Raw genomic sequence first — 25509 nt, 5'->3', positions numbered from 1 at the left:
TAAGTCGATGGGACTATCACTTTCCCATCGCAGACAGGTGGTCTCTCTGTCGTGTCCCACCTCCTTTCTGGTCTTGCACCCTCTGCTTTTTCCGTGCTTTGTTCCCCCCATGTTTCTGCAGGGCGCACATGGTCTAACATCAACCCCCTTCTGGTGAAACTACCTAAATCCAGGATCACTGCTCACGTCCACTCATTCGTTCCTCTTTTTCCCCAACTGTGGAACCAACTTCCACAATCTCATTCTTCCCTCCAGGTCTTTAAGACAGATGTCCACCACCATCTTAAATAATCCCCAATTAAAAACCATGATCTTTTCTGCCCTCGTTAACCCCAGCCCATCCCAATCCCTTCTCTTTCCAAATTTCCAGTTTCCCTCCTGAGAGTTTTTCTGTACCAGTCTTGTCCACCCCATGCATCCTCTCCTCTCTGCCATTCCTTCCCACACCCATTGTTTGTCCAAGTGTGCCTCTATCTTGGCATTTAACTCTGCTGTTGGTGTTTTCCCCCTCTCTTAACCGTTCCTTTTGTCCTGTTGTGTTCTGATCCAGTGTACTAGCACTAGCTCTTCCACGAGTCTCGACTCGATACAAAAAATATTGTTCTGGATTTGTCTGAACTGCCATAAATTTTAGGTTCGCTATTTGTGTCGATTGTTTTGAGGGCTCTCTTGGGTACTATTTCATGCTCGTTATACTTATTTTGATCCTCCGTCTCAGGCTCGGATAGTTTTAGTCTGATCTTTTTTATTCCCCCCCCCCGCCCCCCAAAACTGTTTACCACACCCACATGTCTCCAATTATCTCTGTTCCATTATCCACCACCCTCACTTTAATTCCTCCCTCATACCTCCTGTTTAACACCAATTAACAAAAATGTTTAAAAAAAAAAAAGACAATTAAAAAAAAAAGCCTTCATCTTCTTCCTCTTCTTCTTCCCCCATTCCCATCAATGTAAACCTTTTTACATGGCAGTTTTAAAATGTTCAATCTTCCCACATACTTGCTTCCAAACATATTTCACCCTTCTCTCCATCTCTGGATGACTCATGAACTTGTGCCTCATCCATCATTGTGTTCACATAATGCTGTCTTTCTTCGTGCCTTTTAATCATCATTGCCATCCAGGTCCTGATGTCTGTATTTGTCTCTTCACCCTTAGAATCCATAAATCCAACTCTTTTTGTGGTGTGTGGGATTATGATGACAAACTCCCTCACTTTGGCAAACAATGGGTGTGGGGAAGAGTGGGGGAGCAGGAAAGGATGCATGGGTTGGAAGGAGGGGGTAAAAATGGAAATTTAGGAGGGCTTCGGTGGAGTGGTGGGTTGGGGGTGTTCGTGAGGGTAGAAAAGATCATGGTTTTGGATTGGGGAGTCTTCAGGTATTTTGTGTTTCCAGTCTTGTTCTACGGATGCGAGACTTGGACTCTGACCAGCGATCTGAGATGGAGATAATCACTCCTTCGGTACCAGGTCTCTTTGGAGAATCCTTGGCTATCGCTGGTCAGACTTTGTGTCCAACGAGTGGTTCCTGAGAGAGATTCAGATGAGATTTGTTACCTGTATAGTCCATGAGTGTCATCTGCGGCTGTATGGACATGTGGCTCGTTTTCCTGACACTGATCCTGCTCACCAGATTTTCTCAGTGAGGGAACCTCATGAGTGGAGGAGGCCAACGGATTGACGTGTCTCGTAGTTGCAGCAGGTCGATTGGCATCTCAAGGAGATAGGGATGGGCCAATCATCTGCCTGGGGGATGGCCTGACGGAAGCCCATGGATTACCCACGGAAAGTGGACGTAGCGGCGCACTGTCCCGGCGCATGCTCCCATACCTGACCTGACCTGATGATCTGAGATGGTGGGAATCCTGGAGGAGATGATAAGATTGAAGAGGATGTGGAAGTTTGTTCCACAGGCAGGAAAAAAGAGGAACGAATGAGTGGAAGTGAGCAGTGATCCTGGATTTAGGTAGTTTCAACAGAAGGGGGTTGATAGTGGACCATGTGCAACCTGCAGAAACTTGGGGGGGAACAAAGCATGGAGGAAACAGAGGGTGCAAGACCAGAAAGGAGGAAGAAGAAGACAGAGAGGCCACCTGTCTGCGATGGGAAAGTGATAGGCCCATCGACTTAGCTTCATCATGGGGGATTCTAATGAACTTGGAGGCCTTGGTTTCTGCGACATCAAGCTGAGCAAGTGTGAGGCAGGGGAGCCAGTCCAGATGGGAGAGCAGTACTCCATTAAAATGCAGAAGAAGACCTTATTGGCGGATAGGAATTCAGGTGGGCCAAGGAAGGACTTTGTCCCACGGAGGATGCCCAGTCGGCAGCTGGATATGGAGGCCAACTTTGAAATGGAATTTGCCCAAGAAAGATCATGGCTGACTGAACTTCTTCAAACAGGAATTTGAATGACTGAACTTCCTCAACCAGACAGTGCTTTTGAAGAGAGATAGTGAGAGTGTGAGATTTGTCTGGATCGAAAGACATATTCCAAGTGTATGATCATCTTTTGATTTTGTCAAGGTCTGAAGAGAGGGAAGAGCCTGCAGCCTGCCTGTTTGAACGATGAGGGATGTCACAGCAGAGCGCAGAAGCAGATTCTTACTTTTTTTTTCTTTTTTTAAAAACTTATATTGGCTTAAAAAAAACCTTTCTTATTTAGATTTTTGAAAGCATATTCCTCGATGGACCAAAAGAAGCGACCATGACCAGGGAACCGGAAACTGGAAGAATTTGTACCTCCTCCAACATAACAGTACTCTTTCTTTTCTTAATTTATCAATTATGGGCAAGTTTTTAACTTGTACCAGACTCGGTGGTGTAATGGTTGGAGTGTCTGCACCAAGTCTGGGAGGTTGATGGTTCAAACCCCCTCAGTCATATACCAAAGACTTCAAAAAATTGCATGTGCTGCTTCCTTGCTTGAGTCTCAGTGTTTAAAAGGATAGAGTATGTACAAACAATGCTGGGAAGCAATGATAAACCACACAGTGTAAACTTAGTGTATTATTATAATTATATTCATAATGTTCAACGCACATTCAATCATAGAATACGACATATACCTTTAAAGTGCACGTGCACACACACACACACACACACACACACACACACATGCTTAATCCTGCCTGAATGGGGCCTCTGGGCAGCTAAACCCGAGTTGGCTGATGTTACTGTTTCCTTTCCATGCTCTCCGTTCCCCAATTATCTGGACTTCTTCCCATGCTATCCTATTCATAGCTATCTGCAGTGGCGAACAAGAAATCTCGACTCATTATATTTAACACAAAAATATTTATGAATACAGGAATAAACTAGAGGGGGAGCACTCGGTAGAGCGCAAAACCTCCGTCGCCAATACTGCTAAGTCACTCAAGTGAACCTGATATCCTATTCATTCAATTTGACGTCAACAGTGCTCACAGAGTTATAGTTTGCAACTGTCCCTTTTACTTTTAACTTTTACATACTCAATTCATTCGTCATAACTAGATTCCTCGAGACAGAAATTGATTTTACGTGGGTATATCCACCTGAAGTTCCAAAATCAGCCGCAATTATAATTTTGGCATGTTTTTTTTTGTTGGAAATCACTTATAACATGTAGAAATGCAAAAAAAAATCGAAATTTTGTTGAAAAAAATTTGCAAAATTAATTTTTATTTAACAATTTCTTTTGGGGGGGAGGGGTTGGAAAGCACTTAAAACATGTAAATATGCATAAAAAAAGAAATCGAAATTTTGTTGAAAAAAAAGTTGCAAAAAAATTTTTTCTCCAACAATTTTTTTTTGGGGGGGGGGTTGGAAATCACTTAAAACATGTAGAAATGCAAAAAAAAAAATTCAAACATTTTTTCAAATTGGCCTCCATAGCGGCCATATTGGATTTTGGACCAAGTCCAAAATCTAATGGCATGACCATGGACCAGACCTAAAACCCCCACCAAGTTTCATCGAAATCCGTCAAGGAGTTTTTCCATATTACTGTTCACAAACAAACAAACAAACAAACAAACAACCAGAAAGGGGTGAAAACAGTAACCTCCATCGATCTTTGATGGCGGAGGTTAACTAGAGGGGGAGCACTCGGGAGAGTGCAAAACCTCCGCCGCCAATACTGCTGGGTCACTGAAGTGAACCTTATATCTTATTCATTAAATATGATGTCAACAGTGCTGAGAGTTATAGTTCTTTTCTCCAACCTTTTTTTTGGGGGGGGGGGGGGGTTGGAAATCACTGAAAACATGTAGAAATGCAAAAAGAAGAAATCGAACTTTTGTTGAAAAAAAAGTTGCAAAATTTTTTTTTCTCTAACAATATTTTTTTTGGGGGGGAGTTTGGAAATCACTTAAAATATGTAGAAATGCAAAAAAAAAAATTTCTCTAAATATTTGGGGGGGGGGTTGGAAATCAATTAAAACATGTAGAAATGCAAAAAAAAAAATTTTTCTCAATTTTTTTTTTGGGGGGGGGAGACCAAGTCCAAAATTTAATGCCATGATCCTTGGACCATACCTAACCCACCCCTCCCCCCCCACCAAGTTTCGTCGAAATCCGTCGAGGAGTTTTTCCGTAATACTGTTCACAAACAAACAAACAAACAGAAAGGGGTGAAAACATTAACCTCCATCCATTTTCGAAGATGGCGAAGGTTAATAACAGCCAAACAGCAACAACAAATGCATGTACTGTACAAGTTAATGTTTCTTTACAAAGGTACAGTTCACAAGGGCTCTATCTAACAAGACAGATATGATACAAATTTTACTCCATCCACTGCTGCAAGCCTAGTTTACACAGAGAGGGTATAGGGCAGAGAAGATGGAAACAAATACAATAACTAAACCTCAAGTAGGAAGGATACAAGGAGATTGGGGGGAGGGGGGTTGGGGAGATGGTGATGTATTGCCTGCTTATCGTCCACGCTGTCAACTTGTCAACGCGAAGGCATAAATCAGCTGGTGGAGTGGAATCCCCCTGCGCAAAGATATATCGTCTTTGCGATTGATACGAAGGCAAAAACTGGCTGGTGGTGTGGAACAAGTATTGAGTCTTTGTGATAGATACGAAGGCACAAACCAGCTGGCAGCGAGCAACAAGACAGCCTGTTGCAAGGCAAGAAACGACTGGCTGTGTGTGCTTCACTCAAAGCACCATGCTCAATTTAACTTAACCAAGCCGAAATGACGTCAAAATGCTTCGCTTCACTTTACTAGGCTCGCACTTAACTTAACAGTCCTTGGTTCTGATGGAGGTGCCAGTGCGCCCATTTCTTTACATTGCCATATACAGGGTGGTGTCCTGTATAGCCTTGTGCGGCGAAAATAGTTCCACGGGCCACGAGCTGATGGAGGTCAGCTCAAGCATCTCCACAGAGCTGGGGAGGGGAGGCTGAGTAAGTCCAGGGGAGAAAAGGAAGCAGGTGTGTAAACAACACACACACACACACACACACGATAAATTTGTGGGCTTACCCTAACAGTTAACTCACATGCATCAAACAAGCTCCCAAGCCAAACATGTAACATCATGGATTCCAATACAGTGGCGTTTCCTTTTCACACAAATAAACCTGTTCTCCCTATCAAACGCCATCCACCCCTCCCCCTCACAATCTCTTCAAATCGATGCTGCGATGTATCTATATTGTATCAGAAAGTGTACCAGCACTCTCGATGTCAGGATGGCACAGAAAAAAATGTCGGTCCCACCCTCAAAAACAAAATTAAAGTTGAAGTATCTTCTCGAAAAAAGTCGCTTAGGAAACATATGAGAGCCTGCCTGGTCTGTCCAGTTTATTATCGAGGAAGGGATCACTTTTCAGTACTCCAGACCATGGCAAAAATATAAAAAAAACCCAACATCGGTCAAAGCTGGCCAATCTTTTGTTAATAATAATGATAATAATAATGATAGGAAGAAACAAGTCTGAAGACGACGATGTTTCACGAGCGGTATTTGACGATGTATATCGTTTCAGAAGTCAAGGATGAGACAATGTGATAATGTTTGACCAAGTTATAAAAATGATCAACATGATGTGGTACGAGTGACAGGTTATTAGCTGCAAAATGTCGAAAACCCGGTTTCGTTCAACAACTTTCAAAATTTTACCTTTGCATAACCTTTATAGGTCACAAAACAATGTTGTGGACATTAAAATAAGGAAACAGGATACGTGCAATAGCTTATTGGAGTTAGTTCGTCGAAGAAGGTCGAAAACCCTGTTCGATTCCTACAACTTTGAAAATTTCACCTTTGTGACCTTCAAAGGTCAAAGGTCAAGGATTATGACCTTTGGTGCAAAACTTCCTCTGGAACATTGCAGGAACAATATAACGTCATCTAGGCTATATGGCATTTCACACTCCTCGGATTATCCATACTTTGATGAAATCAGCGTAAGAACAAACTTGAAGGGGGCGCCACGGTCAAGGTGTTCGAGATAGAGCAAAATGGTTTCAAGACTTTAGGTGGGGAATGACCTCAAGATTATGCATAAAAAATAGTCATCCTAGCTCTCAAAGTTTGGGCGGTCATATGATTTTTATGTCAAAATTCGAAATTTTCGAAGTTGGTGACCTTGTGACCTTGACCTTGGGACGAAAATGAAAAAAAAAAAAATCGAGCTCCGTGGGGCTATGCAGGTGCCATTGGGCTAACCAAATACCGAAACCCCTGCCAGATTCGAAAAACCCCTCGGAGAAGAAAATTTTTCATGGCAAAATTCGCAATTTTCTAAGTTCGTGACCTTGGGACGAAAATGAAAAATCGAGCTCCGTGGGGCTATGCAGGTACCATTGGGCTAACCAAATACCGAAACCCCTGTCAGATTCGACAAACCACCAAGGAGAAGATGCAAATTGAAATCGGCTACCCCGTAAAAACACGTTTTTTATGGGCGCACCACGCCCATTTTTGGGAAAACACAATGAGATCATGATATAAACCTCCCACCAAAATTTTGTCAGGATCGGATCAAAACCCACAGAGCTATGCTCGGGACAGACAGACAGACAGACAGACAGACACACAACAATAACGAATATAGTGGTCACTTATTTTTTTCGTGAAAATATTTTTTCGTGAACCAAAATTGATGAAACGCCCTGAAACTCGAACTTGTTTTGTAACCTATTGCATAATAAAGCCATGTACCAAGTTTAAGTTGAATATGTTAAAGGGTATGCGGAAAAAAATCTGAAAAACCAAGGTGGGATGGACGGACGGACGGACGGTAAACCCATAGTCGCCTCTGGTGAAAGTGGGAGGGGATGAATAATCATCTTCAAGTTTTACTTAGTGCAGCATCCTTGACTATCGTAATTTTAATAGCTCAAAATAATTCCACGAAAAGTATGCAAAACTGCCTTCCTTTGCAAAGGAATTGGAAGAGATCAGAGGGGTGGGCCGGACTACGACTGTCAATCAACCTAATGGAGGTGTTTACGACTGTCAATCAAATGGACACATTTGGTCGAAAGCCAATCATATTGGTGTGGTTAACAGTGGAATATTATCAAGAAGTCAGTGACAGCAACAGCCCACACATATTTCTACAAAGTACGTTCCATTTTAATTGAGAATGTTAGATCGTCTATAAAGTATTGTTACGGTTGTGGAAATTCGCATTACACCATAAAGAGTCCTCAGATGAGATATATTGGTAAGTTCATGTGTAGTTAGCCCAAACCCGTTGTATAGAGGGAATATGTGCGATTCATCCGGGCTGCGACGCTTTGAGTTAGCCATTTTTCTTTCTCTATTGTTATTTTGGACCATTAAGCCGCCAACAACGCAAACAGCCACTACCTTTACCTTCACAACTCTATCCCGCAAACATCGCTTCACCGCCATTCCCAAACGATTCCCGCCAACCACCAAACCACCACAGCAAACCCCCCACCACCTTCGCCTATCTCCTTCTACTGCCATCGACCACACCACCAGTCAACACCAAACGTCGTGCTGTCTCGGGCCCGTTCGGCGATTGGTGCCGAACGCGTCGAGCCGCGGGTACGAATGCGTTCCTCTCAGGGAGAAATTCGGATCAAAAAGGCTTCACGCCCCCTTTTTCTCCGTACAATGGGCGAGCGTCGGACGGTATGGCCCCGCCTCCAAGCGCGATGAACGTGGATTCTTTACGAGAGGAATTTGGATCAAAAGAGGTTCACGCCACCTTTTTGCCGCACCAATGGCTGAACAGAGGGTGGCGTGGCCCCGCCTCCAATCGCGTTTTGATCCTGAAATTTGCATAAAGGCTCCTCTTCCGGTCTATAAAGACGCGAGCACAAGGTGACTCGCGCGGCTGGTCGGGGCGAGTGAAGAGTTCGAGTTCGAGTCGAGTGAAGGTGGCTGGTCGGGGCGAGTGAAGGCGGCTGGTCGGGGCGAGTGAAGAGTTAGAGTTTGAGTCGAGTGAATACGGCGGTCGGCATCGAGGTTGCGGTGTGGGGGTCGCTCGTCTCGTCGTTGGTGCCGTCTAGTCGCGGGATCCAAGCCAGCCAGCCATTCCCCTCTCCCTGAGCATCAGCAATTCCCCCCCCCCCATCCGCGCTGAGATAGTGCCAGGGGGCCCCGGTTCCTCCCCCACCCTAAATGTGGTGCCAACCAAACTGCACGCCGGAGAGGGCTCGCCGACCACGCCAGGGGCACGGAGTCGGGGCGCAGCTGCGCAGACATTGCGGCTTGCCCGCCATCGCGTCACGAGGACGCGGGTAAGACCTTCTCGGTCTCATGGACCTGGCTGCTCCTCCAGGATCCACGTACATTTGGTCCATGGACCTGTCTGCCTCCTTGCCTGTGAGGGTGGCTTTCTTTCCTTTTCTTTTTGGAATGAGTGATGTGGCGCCGAGTCCCGACAAGTAGAACTGTATAAGTGTTCCAAATAATTGTGCTTTTATTCGGTTGTATTGCTTTTGTCTTGACTGTTATTTGTTGCATTTTGTCTTGACTGTAATATACGTGCCTTCCGTGTTTCCGTAATAAATGTGCATTGCTCGTTGAACTGTTTCCCACTTTGCTTCGTCTCCTTCCTTTTATTGAATCTCCATCTTGCATCACGTAAGGGATTGATAGTGGGGTTAAAACGGCTGGTAAATAATTGGAACCGTCAAGGTCGACGATAACTCCGCTCAGTTATCCCTGTAGTGCGGAACGAGCCGCTTAAGCGGTTCGTGTCCAGAGTCGACCTGTGGCGTGGTACAACTCCTCAGTACGCTGCTCGCGCGAGTACTTTGGTAAATCGACCATTCGGCGATCGGACCCTATTTCGCGCGGGTAGAATGCGGACTGAGTTGTGGTGAGGTTGAACCCCCACCCGTGACTGGCTCCGGGCGGTCGTTCCCGGAGGGTCATGACTGAATTGTCCGTTCTGGTGGGCGAGGTGGCCGCTTTTGGCTACACGCGGTCGTTCGCACGCTGGCGGGTACGAATTTGCAACAGTATGTACAGTACTGGGTTTCTGCCGAAGGCCACGGGTCTTGCAGCAGGACAATGACCCAAACACACTTCACAAAGCACCTAGGAATGGGTCAAAGGAAAACGCTGGAATGTTCTGAAGTGGCCAGCAATGAGCCAGATCTAAATCCCATTGAACACCTGTGGGGAGATCTGAAAACAGCAGTTGGGAGAAGGCACCCTTCAAATCTGGTGGAACCGGAGCAGTTTGAACAAGAAGAGTGGGCCAAACTGTCAGTGGAGAGGTGTTGGAAGCTCATTCATGGCTGGAGGAAGTGCTTGACTACAGATATTTTGTCCACAGGCTGTGCTACCAAATATTAAGTCGAGGGTGTCAATAATTTTGTCAATGCCATTTGTTTTTATTTTCTGATTTGAAAGGATATATTAAGTTCTCAGTAAAAAACAAAAGTCTGTAATATCAACAGTGAAATAAAGAATTGTGAAGAACAAATACTTGTGTCAATTTCAACTTATTTTTTAGAGAAAATTGTGAGTTATTTCATAAATGTGCAAGGTGCCAATATTTTTTCACTCGGTCGAGCACATACCTCTGCCACATAATGCCGGATCCAGGAGAACATATTTGGACCAATATATTTTTTAAATATCATGCTGTATATAATTTTTGGCCCCATTTCTCAATGGTGAAGGATCACTTTAAAAATTCTCATATCAAGATCTGAATTGGGATCTTAACCAAAATCGAATCAATTCATCATTGTCACATACCCAGCCTGTCCACCAAGTTTTGCCAGAATCAGTCAATAACTTTTTGAGATATCGTGTTTTTCGTTTTTGCCCCATCTCTCAATGGTGAAGAATCACTTACAAAATGTAGTGACTGGATCCGGATCTGGATGTTCACCATAATCAAATCAGTTCGTCCTTGTCACACACCGAAACTGTCCATCAAATTTCATCTGAATCTGTCCACAACTTTTTGAGATTCTCTGACGTCATCATCCTGGAGGTAAGCAAGTGCCGCTGTGCCGTTTTGTAGCAAGATACGTGTTTATTTTAAATTGCACAATCAAAATTTTTGATCAAAAGATCATGAGGTCGTGTTTTGAATTCGGCGTTGAAAACTTAGTTGACTGAAGTTGAACAAAAGTTTGTAATGTCGCGATTTGAGGTCATAAATCGACTTTTTGGTCTCAAAAAATTTAGCTCTTAAGATTGAAAGTTCATAAATCAGAGGTTTGTAAATCAGATTATGACTACATACATACATATATATGTGTATATATATATATATATATATATATATATATATATATATATACATATATATATATATATATATATATATACATATATATATATATATATATATATATATATATATACATATATATATACACATTATGTTTTCGTTTGTAGACCAAACTCTTGAACAGAGCATTGGAACTGCCGAAGCAGTTTTATCTTGGCTATTTGGCACAATCTGGACGGGTCGCCACTCCAACCATTTCTTGGAACACAGCTGCGCCACTGATGCTGTGCCCCTTTTACCAATACACTGGTACTCATTTTGCCAACCTCAGGAGGATGACAGGCTGAGTCAACCCCACCTGGTGTTAATTCAGCAGCCAACGGGACTCAAACTCAATCCTAGGATCCCAAGCTAGCTACCCTAACCATTAAGCCAACACCAGGCAAATATATCTACTATATAAATGGCAGTCCTTCTGTCTGTCCGTGTGTTTTTTTTGTAACGAATAAGCTCCAAGACCAGTGAACCGATCTTGATGAAACTTTACACATATATAGAACTAACATTCAGCTCCAGGATGCGCAAAGTGGCTCTCCATAAAAATGAAAAAAAAATATTTTTAAAAATAATATGTATTAAAAAAAAATAATTCCCATTAAAAAAAAGCCTTTCGAATAGTGCGCCGGCGTATTAATCGTAACAAAAGGATTCATGGTTAAAAACGCTAGGGTTTTTTGAAATACAAAATGTTCGTATTCGTTTACTTTTTAAACATACACATTCTCCTCCTGTTATTTGAATTCTTGAACTGCACGCGCACGGCAACAGCGAACTGCTGATAGATCTGCTCATGAAAGAGCCAGGCAAGCGGAGTCAGCTGCAGAGAGCGAGAGAGCGAGAGAGCGAGAGAGCGAGAGAGCGAGAGAGCGAGAGAGCGAGAGAGCGAGAGAGCGAGAGAGCGAGAGAGCGAGAGAGCGAGAGAGCGAGAGAGCGAGAGAGCAAGAGAGAGAGAGAGAGAGAGAGAGAGAGAGAGAGAGAGAGAGAGAGAGAGAGAGAGTCGTCTTACTGCTGATATATCTGCTCATAAACGAGCCAGGCAAACAGAGTCGGCTGCAGAGAGAGAGAGAGCATCGCCTAACTGCAAATAGAGCGTCACAACGACGGGCGAGAGAAGCACAAAACTCACGTTCCAGCTTTCTAGATCTGGGTTTTGGCAGGACATCAAGGACAGTTTCCACTGCTGCTAGAAACATTGAGTGGCTCAAGGCCGCCTTCAACTATGACCTCTCGGAGGATTACGGCAGCACGAGGAATGAGGAAAGCCTTCCTTCCATAAATCTGAGGAATAAAAGATGCCTTCTTAATTTTCTCCATACAACTAATGCCTCAGTCTAACTAGCGTGAGGAAAATAGGGCAAATTTCCCGGGTATTACCAGGTACCTCAGCTTGTATTATATATATATATATATATATATTTGCGGCCCCGGGGTCGCAGGGGAACTCGGAGGGAGGGGCTGTCCCTGGTTCCTCTCCAGACTCACCGGGAATGGCAGGCAGTCGCACACGAATAACTTTGTGTCACAGCGGATCGTTAATCAACCGTGAACGCCAATAACTTGACCATGTGACCCATTGTCCTCCATCTGACAACCGTTTAACGAGGAACACGTGATCGCCTTTTTGGGGAATCGTGCCCTCGATGCGTACTTGCATTACTTAGTGTAAGTTACTTACCACATCAGGTGCAGCTGCCAATTACGCATTGGCTAATAAGCAGATTTTGGGTTATAACGTCCCGGCTAAGCTCAGGTATGGACCATGTTAGACCAATGGAGGAAAAGACAAAAACGAGCTTGGCACATTTCTTAATAGGCACATTTGTTTAACAAAGCGAGAAAAATTATTTGGCACAGAATGGGATTTATTGCAAATGTACAGCAGCAAGGAATTTGTGGGTGCGGCAAAAGACGGACAATATTCACAAAAGAAGACAGTGAAGAGTTACCCCGAATATGCTTATGCAATCTTAACTTATGCTACGACAGTTTGTAATGTACTTACAACAGCGCCATCCCACACACACAAACCTGAGGAAAATTAGAGATAGCCCAGAGAGATAAGAAGCATTGGAGGATTAGCGACCGCAGGCCCGCCGACCACCTGGTGTGGTCGGCAGACGTTCACAACCCAAATGCTTAGGAATGGGGAAGGAGAGAGAAATACGGAAGGTATCTATGGCGTGGAAGTGAGAGGTGCGAGTGTAGTGCAGCGTGGGGTGTAGCGTGGTGTTAGAGGAAGATGTGAGATGCGAGTTAGTCAGGTTCGCTCTGAAAAGAATGGTTGGTTGGGGCTTTCCCGTGCCGATTGCTCTTGTGTGTCCACAGTATATGAGAGATAGATGGAAGAGAAAGCTGATCAAGGAAAGACCCTATCGGAATGGTGTGAGAATCTGTACATGTAAATGTTGCTGCTGGATGCAGCTGAAATGAGAGAAGCACCGGCTCGTAGTAGTCACTCATTGCGATTCCGTGCTTGACCGCGCTGACTCGTGGTGCCACTCTCTCAGCGCTGAAGCTTGCCCTCCTTGCACCATCTGCCGCTGCTTGCTTCCCCGACGAGGTCTGTTGAAGTCTCCCAGCCAGTCTGGCTAAACTGAGCTAAATTTGCTCCTTTTATGAGGCCCAGGTGAGGGAGGAGATAAGAATTGGATCAAATGGGGCTGTTGGTGATTTCTGGCTTCCGTATTGGTCCATCGCGGTTGGCCCACGCCATAGCCACACCCTGCCGGGACCCGTAAAATAAAAATAGTCACTCACTATTTTTTACATCAGTCAGTGAGTGACACTATTTACATCAGTCACTCACTGACCTGGCCACGCATCAGAACTCCAAGTGAACATGGGGCTCTGGTTTTTGGAAGCACTCTCTGGCCCCGAACGTGCGCTGGCCTCCACTCAAATGTGGTATTTTAGGGAAATCCCCACGCTACTTGTACATCCTTGAAAGAACTCGAGCACACATTTGTGCTTCGAGTTATGCCCTGAAATAACCTGTATCTCGTTCTCTCAGCATCCCTCAAGGTTGCGGTGAGCATTCGATGAATAAGTGGCAGTTGCGGCAGTCGTTGAGAGGTGAGCGTAGGTTGTGACATTTTGCAGTGAAAAATATTGTAATGGTGGCATTCCCACGAAGAGGGAGAGGTTTGTTCCTGCGGCGTTGGTAGTAAAGACATGAACGTAAGTTGTTGTGGGGATTTTTGTTAGTCGTGTGGAGTGGTTGTAGTGAGCATGGTAATGTTGTGGTGAGCGGAGTGAAGGTCTGAGGTAAGATGGCAGTTGGAAATTGGCATGCAGTTTTGAATGGAAAATTGGCACGCCGATGCATGTAAGGCACTCGCTGTGCTGCTCTGCTTAGTTCCTTCCATCGTTATTGGTTTGTATGCACGCTTGCTTGCACGTTTCGTGTGAGAGAGAAAAAGTGGGGCAAAGGAGTGGAAGAAGTGCATAGATTGAAGAATGAGAACCTAACTAAAAGCCCTATGCAATGCATCTTTCCCATTTATGCACGAGAAATATGGAAAGGACGAACTAAACATATACTATCGAAATAACTGCCTTGGGATCGCTGCATGTTGTGTGCCATTGCCTCGGAGGAGTGCAGTTTTACAGAACTGCAACAATACATATGTATATGTTTACAAACGATACATATATATATATATATATATATATATATATATATATATATATATATATATATATATATACACACATATTTGTATAAGATTGGGGTGGTTGGGATTACACATTTTTAAAGAAGAAGAGCTTCCAAAAAAAAGTAAAAAAACTAGATCGACTCAACTAATTTGAGCAAAAAAAGCGAGAGCAGACCCGGTCTCAGGCATCGTTTCGCCGGCTTCGCAGCCGGGGCACAATAATTGATGAAGCCGGCTACGAAGCTGGTGAAATGTTGCCCGAGACATGGTCTGCTCTCGCTTTTTTGCTCAAATTAGAGGAGTCAATCTAGTTTTTTTTTTTACTTTTGGTTGGAAGCGCCGCCTTCTTCTATAACTAACACACACACACACACACACACACACACACACACACACACACACACACACACACACACACACACACACACACACACACACACACACACGCACACGCATCGGAACATGTGGAGTGTGATGAGCACTCTCCCGATCTCCATTGGACAGGGTCCTACACCAAAGCGTCACCTCCAGCCCGAAGGCCTCGGCCCGGTGACTGTCAAACAGACAAAGATTAACAGACAAAGATTAACAGACAAAGACAAAGAAACAGACGGTCAACATCAGTTAGACATCAAACAAAGCCACCTATCCAGATTTCGGGCTTGTTTGCCCTCATCATGACAGCATACCGATAAATATCTCACCAATGATGACCACATTCGTCGTTTATAAATCAGACTACCTCCTGACTGTTATGGTTAGCATCACCACGGATTATGTCACAGTAAAACCGGATAATCCACAATATTTATCGGTATGCCATTCATTGGTGACCTCTCTCTTTTCCCAATTTAAAACATGTATTTCCTTTTCAGGGTTTGGTGGTGGTGTTGTGGTATTTGTTCCCTGGGATTTCGAGCACCGCAGCTCAACTATGCCATTTACAGTGAAGCAGAAGACAAGTGGTGGCTCTGTGGTGAGACTAAATCATATGTCGACACCCACCAGAAAATGTTGTTGTGGTTGTTGATAGCACTGTTCAAGTGGAAATGGCTTCATCACTGAACCAGATCAGGTGAATCCAGTTTGGTACCACTCAATCCTGTTACTGGGCCAATTGCACATATCAAGTCTCCTTCTCATGTCATCTTGACTCAGTTTATGCTGAATAGAGATGATTTATGGGAAAATCTTCAGTTCCTTTGTGAGGATACGCCAGATTGATGTTGGTTTGATGCCTAGCTCCCGGCAGCGCTGGTGGTGGGCCTTCTTGGGAGTGTCCACTGCAGAATCCTGCACAGAACCTCCGGTGGGTGTCTACATATGATTTAGTCTCATACCACAGAGCCACCACTTTGGTCTTCTGCCTCACTGTCGATGGCATAGTTGAGCTACGGAGCTAGAAATCCCAGGGAACAAATGCCACGACAATACCACCCTGAACAAACACCATGATAACAAACTCTGAAAAGGAAAATGACATCGGTCAAAAAACAAAGAAATGGGAGAAAGTCAAAGTTGTATCAATCTGTTTGAAACACCCTGTATATACTGTATAGACATCTCGTATGCAGCCCTTGACTGCTGGATGCTTCATTGCTGGGAGCGCACTGTGCCACTGGCATTCATTTTGCTGTTTCCAGTAAGCTGGTACTCATTTTGCTGACCTCAGAAGGATGACAGGATGAGTCAACTCAACTGGTGTTATTTAACGGCATGACAGGGGCTCAAACTCAAGACCCTAAGATCTTAAGCCAGCCACCTTAAATCGCTTCACCAACACCAGGCTTCAAGGACATGATAAAGAAAAACAAATGTAATGGAGTGGAAGCGTCACATAAATCTTAGAAATAATCAACTGTGCTGTGCATTTGTTCGGCATTTGCTCAATTCACCGACAGTTATTACATTTAGTACCAGTTTGTTTCCTTTCATTAGATTATTACAAACTTATATCCACAATGATTGATACCAAATTCCTACATTTTTGCAATTCACAACTCTGGCCCACTTCCACTCTCCACCAAGTGACAAACACAAACAAATATGATGCATTACCAGCAATACTATCTCCAAGACTACATTTATGGTAAAAGTGGCTGACCTTCTTGTTTAGGCGTACAACAACTGTGACACCATGCTTTTTGAAGTAAGGAATGTATGCGTCCGGCGCATGTACGGGGTAACCTGGAGAAACAGAAAAAAAAATTCCAGCCTCAGCACAAATGAAAGTACAAAATGAATGAAGAATTACTGTGCAATACATGAAACATGCACACCAATTCAATCTCTCATCCTGATGCACAAGCAAAGAACCCATCCTTAAGGATAGGTTAATTCTCCTTGAATTAGTGTGTTTTACTCTCTCATCGGAAGCGGTGTTATGCCATGGTGTCCTCCTCTCCCACCCTGAACCGCAAAAAATGTTACCGCCTAAAACCTTCTCGAGCAAACCACGAGTACAACCAGCAGTTTTCATCTTGTAGTTCAGGAATGCATAGAAGTCAAACAAACAACAAAAACACTTATCGAATTATAGTATGATATATCTTTATGATAAGATGTTGTTAGTAGAACACGAAGAATTCCATCCTCCGAAATGGCTGATAGTAAGATCTCACAAAAAAAAGAAAGTAAAAAAAGCGATCAGCGATTGCAGACCCTTGCCAGGACTGCTTTTGTGGAGTGTATTTTGTGCAGTGTTTGTGTACTGGTGTTACATAATTAGAACTGCCAATTTATAACTGCTGGCAGTGTTGACCGGGTACCAAGACGTCCCGCTTTGATCGGACACCTGACCATCACCCATAACGTTTATTTATTATTATTCATTTTTCAATTGAATTTGGAATGGGATTAAAATATATTCAATTAAAATCAAATGGAAGACCAAATTGGCACAGTCCTGCAAAGGAGTAATCAGAAGGAACCCAAACAAGAAAAAAAGCAAATATCAAGTCATCAGGAGGAACCTGGATAGGATTCACATTTCAGCTGCCACTCCTCTACCCTCAAACCTATCCAGAAACAGCTACATGAGCCTTATTAAAAAAAACAGAAAGAAAAAAACACAAAGAACCAATATCAAAAAAATAAATAATTCTGGCTACCAGACCACATGTCCGATGAAGTTGAAATTTAAAACATGTAATCCCCATCTCTACTAGATCATAAATGTGAAGTTTCACAGCTATTGATTAAGCGGTTCCAGAGAAAACATTATTTAATATTTTTTTTCAATCCAATATAGCTACCAAACCATGTGACCTATCAATTATTCCTTAACACACTTGTACACACATGGCTTGGGGAACACTTGTGTGAAGTTTTCCCTCGATTTGTCCAGCCGTTCCAGAGAATATCTTTATAGGTTTTAGGATAAATCCAATATGGCTGACAAACCACGTGACCAAGGACATCACATGTGTGAACCTTTTGTTCCTGATGGGCAGGTGGTCATTTGAGTCATGGGCAGGTGGTCATATGTTCCTGATGGACAGGCGGTCACCTCAATCTGTTCAGGCACTTCAGAGAAGAGAGTTGAAGGTTTGTTTTTTCAAACAATATGGCTGCCGAATCACGTGACTGATGATGTCATTATTTTTTTCTGTGGACCATTTTATCCCGAGATGACCCTCAAAAACTTTCATACTGATCGGATGTGGCGTTCTACATGTGCAATTATGACGTCATAGCGAGGGCACCTATGACGTCATTAAAAAAAAATCACACATTCCCCACGAGGAGTACTTGCTATGTACCAAGTTTCAATTTTTTTCCTTGGTGTGGTTTCAGAGCTACAGAGGTCCAAAGTTTTTCCAATATGGCTGCCACACCACGTGACATATGACGTCATAAATACCATTAAAACATTCTACACGGGTAGTCGCACCAATGGTGAAAATTTCCTCTCATTCCGACAACAGGTTTCAGAGACAAACACAAAAGTTCTGTGCGGACAAACAAACGGACCCAAATGCAATAACCTCTCCTTCGATGAGAGTAACTACAATCAATCGTGTTGAAGCTTCTTTTATTATTCGGCTGAGGGCAAGTGAAGCGAGGTTGAGTTTGTTTATTCCTGATATGTGAAACACCCTGCAACCCATGCCTACAGAAAACAGATTTTTTTTTTAGAAACGAGGACGCATTTTCTATCCAATCATCGTGTAACTTTATTAAAGAATTCTCAATGGGGAGGCACTCCTCTTGAAAGTTGTGTGTCAATCGCTCAAGTGGTTGTGGAGAAAACAAATTCAAAAGCGAATGAAGGTGAAAAAGTGAAGGCAACGCCCGTCTGTGCTGGTTGTTGTCGTGACATGTTCCGATAGTGGGAGAAGGTGCCGTGTGGGTCGGGTGACCCCACCTTATACAAAGTGCTGTTTTCCGCCTCCATAATAAACCCGACTGGATCTGAGGCCGACCATGGGGCTTCTCTTTATAACAAGTACGAAGGCAAGAAAAACTCCTGATACCTGAAACACCCTGTAACCCATGCCGACAGAAAACAGACTTTTTGGAATGCCCTTGACATTTTCCATCCAATCATGATGTAACTGTTTTATAAAAAATAAAAATTAAAAAAAACACTTCTCATTGGGCTGAATGTTGAAAGTTTCATGTCAATCGCTCAAGCGGTTGCGAATAAAACAAATTTAAAAGCGAATAAAGGTGAAAAAGTAAGGGTGGAAGAAAAAGTAAAATCAAGTGAGGGCCTCGGCCAACGTTCCACAACATGGTCGAGGATGGTTGTGGACACCTATTACGAGTTATTATATGAACATACAACCAATACTGCAATTGTTCAGTAAAGCATTAAGGTGCACTTGCTTTGCATGTTCCATTATAATTCAGTTTAAGTTCAAAAGATGAAAGCCAATAAAGTAGGGCTAACCAAAATGAAATGATCACCACAAAACGTGGAAAATAAAAACCAACAATAAAAGTACAAGATTTTCCACTTTGTTTTTTTTCTCAAAAAGCATGGGGATAATAAAACTGGTTGGCTAAAAAAAACACAACGGGGGTATACTGTAATCGGCTCTGTCTTCTGTCTGTCTGTCCATCTGTCACGCTATTTCCTCCTTAACAGTTGTGCAGAAATTTACTAAACTTGGTAGATATGATCACCGCATGGCACGAAGATGCAAGAACAGTATCATTTTTGACCGTGCCCCTTGGTGCCGTGGCACCCCGCCCCCTCGTGCTTTTTAAAAATGTTTTTGGTATTTTAATCGTTACATATTTCATGCATCCCCCAATATTGATTGCACATTCAAAGTTTCATGAAAAAAAATGTTTAAAAACATGCATGTAATTGCATTTTTTTGGTATTTCAAAAAGGTCAAATACCAAAAAAATGCAATTACAGGCACATTTTTTAACATAGTAAGATTCAACTTTGTCTGTGCAATCAACAATGGGGGACGCATTAAATACGTAACGTTTTTTGGATTTGACCCCTGGTTCATGCCCCAGGAGGTGGGAACTTCGGATCACAGGGGACAAAAATAATTCACTCAAAATTTGATATTGGGTTATTCCTAGTGGAACATTTTGTCATCTTTCAACTTCGCTTTAGGTGGGAAGCATTGAGATTTGTAGAGGAGAACAAAGCAATGGGCATAGACCTTGTTGACGGTGAGTAACTCAGATTTTCCCAAGGAAAGACTTGGATTCATGGAAGATGCCCAATCTGCAGCTATCTTTAGAGGCCAGCTTTGTTATGTGGTCAGCCCAGAAAAGGTCATGGCTGATGGTGAGGCCGAGAAGTTTGAGAGAATGAACCTCTTCCAGTGGATGACAAAGGAAAGAGAGAGGTGGGTTCATTTGACGATCCTTCCAGAGTGATAGGGTGAGACTGAGAGAATATTATTGAAGGACATGCTTATTGCTTATCCATGTTTATTCATGCTTGTAAAAATTGAGGTATAGATGGAGTTATCATCATTGGGTGGATGGTACACCACATGGACAAACATCAGGTGTTGTGGAGAGGCATAAACAGCCACAGATATTCAGGTGTTAGTGTGCACAATGGATAGTGAGGAGTGGAATTCTTGACATAGACAGCAACACCACCATCATGACAAGGAAGGAGCCTGTTGAAATGTGAAAGAGAATAGCCAGGAAGACACACAGAGGAATTGAATAAAACCTGAGAGAGAATACTCATTCCAAACATACACTGTCCTGAGCTGCAGGTGTAATCTGGATGGAGAAATCATTGTATTTGAAGAAAGACCTCAAATATTAGTGGTCCATGCTATTTGGGATTTGACAGGAATACGAGTTCAGGATGGGTGGTTTTTGGGGGGAGGGGTGTGGTTTGGTCATGGGATGGGTGCGTGAGGAGTTTGGATGGAGGTACATGTAGTGGGGGAAGATATGAGGAATGCCAACGTGAAGGGGTTAATGATTGTGAGACCATGCTCACTGCAGACTGGGTTTCTTTAATGGATTCAAGTTTGCCAAATAGAGACTGACATCGCAGCTAGGGTATAGAGGCAAGCATGAAAAAAGTAAGGCTGTATGAATGTGATGAAACCTGGGGTTTGCAAGTGAACCACAAGGGAAATAGAATGGTCTGGAAAAGGAAAAGGCTGTATTGGAGGGAAGTATTTGCAAAGGGCTGCAAAGGGAGATGAAAGATTTTCAAATGCCATTTAAAATAAATAGCCTTGTGGGGGACTGATGGTAGTTTCCCCAACAGGTAGGGTGAAAATGAGGGATTAGGGGAAAGGGGCCATGGCCCCTCCTTCCTGAAGTGGTACAATCCTGGGGAGCACAACTTAAGTTAACGGCATGGTCCTTATGTTTCATGAAAAATTTGATCTGCATCTGGCCATCGGTTTCTGAGAAGATTTTAAAATAAATTACCTGAATTTGAGGTGAAGCACCCCTTTTCAGCCTCTTTTAGGGGTGGATCCAGATTGGGAGCATAACCCCATGAGACCTGACTGTTCTGACATATCATACCAAATTTGGACCATAATCAGTCACGTAGTTTGTGAGGAAAATGTTTTAGTTTTATATGAGGAATCAGGGGAGGGAGGTCGTGGCCCCTTCTCCAGGGGAGACATGGCCATGGGGAGCAAAACTTAAGGTCAGGGCATGGTCACGATGCCGCAGAGCCAGTTTGGTCTGGATCCAGTTTTCGGTTTCTGAGAAGATTTTTGAATGAAATACCGATATTTGGGGCAACTCCCCTCCCCCAAACCACTTTTACACCTGCAGATGGGCAGATCTGGATGGGGAGCATAACCCTATGAGACTGCACTCTCCTGATGCATTGTACCAAATTTGGTCTGTGTCGCTCAGGTAGTTGTGGAGAAGATGTTTTAGTGAAACATGAGGGATTCGGAGAGGGGGCCGATGGTGGCCCCCTTTCGGGTGAGATCTGACCATGATGAGCAGAACTCAAAGTTATGGCATAGTCCCAATGACTCATGGTGAGGTTTTGTCTGGATCTGTCTGGCGGTTTCTGAGAAGATTTTGAATGAAATGACAATATTTGGGGTAAACCCCCCTTTCACCCCCGTTAATGGGGGAACATCTGCATGGGGAGCTCTTACTATTATTCTTATATATTATGCAGCCAGTGGCTGCTGGTTGCATCATTTCCAGGAGCGAGGCTATGCCACTGATGCAGTTGTCCCATTTCCAGCGAGCTTATACTCATTTTGCCGACCTCAGAAGGATGACAGACTGAGTCAACCATTAAAATGTTGAAGAGTTAACTAACCTGGTGTTAGTTAATGGCCCAACAGGGGCTCATACTCGAGACCCTAAGATCTTAAACCAGCGCCTTAACCGTTAAGCATGTACCAGGCTTTTTCTTACTTAAAAGAGATCATTAAAAGAAAATTAATCGGCAAAAAAGAAGAAATTGTCTGTTAGTGTTTCTAGAATATAGTGTGGAACACATTTAAAAAGGCAAAAATTTGCAACGTGTAGTAGTTAATGTTCTTTTTGTTTCAGGGTGTGAGAGAAGCTCCGTACTTTCACCCAGAAATTAAAATTGAAAATGGCGACATGGGCAGATGAACAGCTTGTGTTTGTTGAGCAGTATTTTGCCACTGTAATTTTGGAACAAAGACAATTGAAGAGACATTTTGAAGTTTGTGAAACTCCACAAATTAACAGATGTGTGTGTGTCAAACTTCTGTAAAACAGCCAGTGAGAAGTACAAGATTCCAACAGGGAGGCCACGAGCCCCCCAAACACCCAGAAAGACCAATCTGCCATACATTACAACAGATTAGCATGAGCATAACATGCGTCTCTTGAATGATGAAGGTCAACTGCAAATTTATCCCTGTAAAATCCAGCTCATCTAGTGCAGTGTATTTTCAAAACGTCGTGTATCCATGAAAAAAAAAAACTTACAACTTTGCAGTTTACAAATGTTTTTTTTTTTTTAAGATGTACAAATGATAATTCATAACATGAATAATTAATTTTGAAACCTGCACCATCCTTTCGCTACAAGCTGAACAAAGTGACTGAGGTTACTTTACAAATTTTATTGCTGATTACTCACAAAATGGAAAAATGGTACTGCCATCAATTGTGCACCCACAGGGGAGCACGACTTCCGTTACGCGCCGTCATGCTAAGCCGGCCTTACCGATTTTTAAAATCACGAATCTGAAATTAATGCCAAATGATGTTTCCAGGGACCTCTCCTTCAACCCCTTTCCTTTCTGTAACCCATCTCATTAGGTGCAATGTCTGTCTCCCTAATACTCTTTGAGCACTTGTTAATCTGTGAACCTGCTGCCCTCTGTCGTTTAGATTTGTAATGATCCTGGATTTCTGTACACAAAATAAATGTAAATAATTCTTTTAACTTAAGCTTGTCTTAAAATCTATTTTTCAAAATAGTTCATAAGGATTTCAGCCTTCAAAAGGAATGTAGCAGATAGGATAGTTGGGTTAAATACATGATTTAACAGCCTTATTGTGAATCAACAAATTGCATTTTATATAAAGAAACAAACTCAAACTAAACTAGAGTTCATAGAACATGATACCTCATGCAGTGTTACTTCAATTTTAATAAAATAATAATTTTAACAATACTTTAAAAAAAATCAAAAAATCAAAAAGTTTCGTGCTGTTGAAGAAGTTCGGAACACCACCCTTATACACCACCCCCATTGAACCTTTATTCAAATTGAAGCACTGCAAAACTGGAGGTTCTTGGAAGTATGACAGATGATTTGTGTTCTGCAGTCTTTAAGTATATAGTTAAATTTAAATAAAATAACGATTGTAAAAGCCGTATAAATAAATGAATTCTGTTTTTTACTGCCATTTTCTACAGCACCCTATCTAACACATCACATTATTTATTCCTGCCTGTTGTATATGTCCTTTGTGATGACCTTATAAACAGTAAGTTTCCTGTTTGGAATGATTTCCAATTTTGTTTGACTGCCAGGCAGGCAGACTAAAAAAAAAAAATCAATCAATAATAATAAAGGTCTGTTTGTGTGCACGGGTATGTGAACACATGTGGAGAAACTGCAAAAGCCATCTTGCGACTGGTTATCCCCACACGGAGGGCGAGAAATGTTCTTCTTCTACATTTTAACGGATGGAAGGACATACCAAATAATGAAGTGGCTGCACCGATTAAAAATTATCTCACTCCTCTCTGCGCAGGTGCGATTGGGATGAATTTAGAGACAAAGTACTGTTCAACGGTGGGTTTGTTTTCCGATTCATGTTCAAAATATAACATTCTATTGAAATTAAGTTGTTCCTCGATCATAAACTGACATTTGTGGATAGACGGAGAGACGGACAGACATGCACCAATTGCTTAACCCAGCCTTTAGCTTAGTGTGCATGGGGTAAGAAACCAAAGAGTAGTTATCTTCAACTGGGATACTCTGCCATGTCAAAGAGCCCTGATTTATCTGCAATAATTAAATAATTATAACTGCAAGTTTGTTAATGGAGATATAAAAACACAAAATTTTGAATGACTGAAGGTTCAAATGCAGGGGTTTCTTACTTTTGAATTTTGAATGACTTTCTTAGCCAAAAGGGTAATGATGAAGGACTTAGCCATAATTTAAAACCAAGGCAGCTAAAGTCAAAATATTGTCAGTGCACACAATAAATACACAAAGATAAAACAATATATCGTTATGTTTATGGGGTAGATAGAGAAACTTCATTGTCTCTCTCTGTCTCTCTCTGTCTCTCTCTGTCTCTCTCTGTCTCTCTCTGTCTCTCTGTCTCTCTCTCTCTGTCGAGTGCAGCCTGTGGCTGCTGGTTGCATCATTGGTTGGGACACGGCTATGCCCCTGATGCAGTGTCCCCCTTACCAGTCCACTGGTACTCATTTTGCCAACCTTGGAAAGATGGCAGGCTGAGTCAACCTCCTGGTGTATATTAATTCAGCGGACAAAGGGGCTTGAACTCAGGACCTTAGGATCCCAAGCCGCCACCCGAACCACTAAGCCAACACCAGGCTTAACCTCATAATAAAGGTAGGATTATATAGAGTAGCATGGCCCGTGGATGTGTAGGAGACATCCCAATGTAAATTAAGTTGGGAAACTATGAGCTTAAGTGGTACACGTCACCACACAGGGGGGTGGTGCTGTGTTAAATGAGGTAGAGTCTCAGGATAATTTATCCCTGTATGTGATTGCCCCCGTTACATTTTCCAATGTTTTTGCATTTCAAGACCGGCGATAAAGAGGAATCACGTCCTTAGAACAACAGCTACGCTGGACATTTCCAAGTAGGCGAAAACCCTGCCTCGAGGAATGACAACTCGCGAGACCATGCCCCAAGGACGGATGATGGATGGGGTGACACGAGAGGAACGAGAAAAGGATTGAGTCAGAATCGGCAGTTGGGACAGAAACAAGAGCATGAAGGGAGGTCCTGTGAGGAACGCAATTGAGACAGAGGCTCTGGCTGGTCACCCTCGACATGACAGAAAACGCAGTGCAAATCCTGTTGTTCATTTGCGTGAACTTGCATGCGTGATGAAGCAAGACGCTAGCCATTGACTGTTCGGCTGGGTCGTGTGAGACCGCTCCTCAAAGCCTCATGTTGTGCTATCGGGGAAGAAGGCGGCGCCATTTTGTGGAG

General features: G+C 43.0%; 1 protein-coding gene across 3 annotated transcripts in view; it reads right to left on the bottom strand.

Annotated features, from left to right (window-relative positions):
* The window catches only part of LOC147032844 (dual specificity protein phosphatase CDC14AB-like), a 166066-nt gene that overhangs the window by 22936 nt on the left and 117621 nt on the right, over positions 1 to 25509 (bottom strand). For all 3 annotated transcript variants that reach the window (XM_085870753.1, XM_085870752.1, XM_085870754.1), the window contains one exon: positions 16496 to 16578. In XM_085870753.1, the coding sequence (XP_085726879.1) occupies positions 16496 to 16578 (83 nt within the window). The remainder of the gene's footprint in view (positions 1 to 16495; positions 16579 to 25509) is intronic.

Source organism: Eptatretus burgeri, chromosome 2, assembly GCF_056783735.1.
Source record: "Eptatretus burgeri isolate ZD-2024b chromosome 2, Ebu_testis_v1, whole genome shotgun sequence".
NCBI classification, from domain to species: domain Eukaryota; kingdom Metazoa; phylum Chordata; class Myxini; order Myxiniformes; family Myxinidae; genus Eptatretus; species Eptatretus burgeri.
Note: the sequence above shows the minus strand (reverse complement) of the source record. Positions and strands in the feature narration are given on the sequence as shown.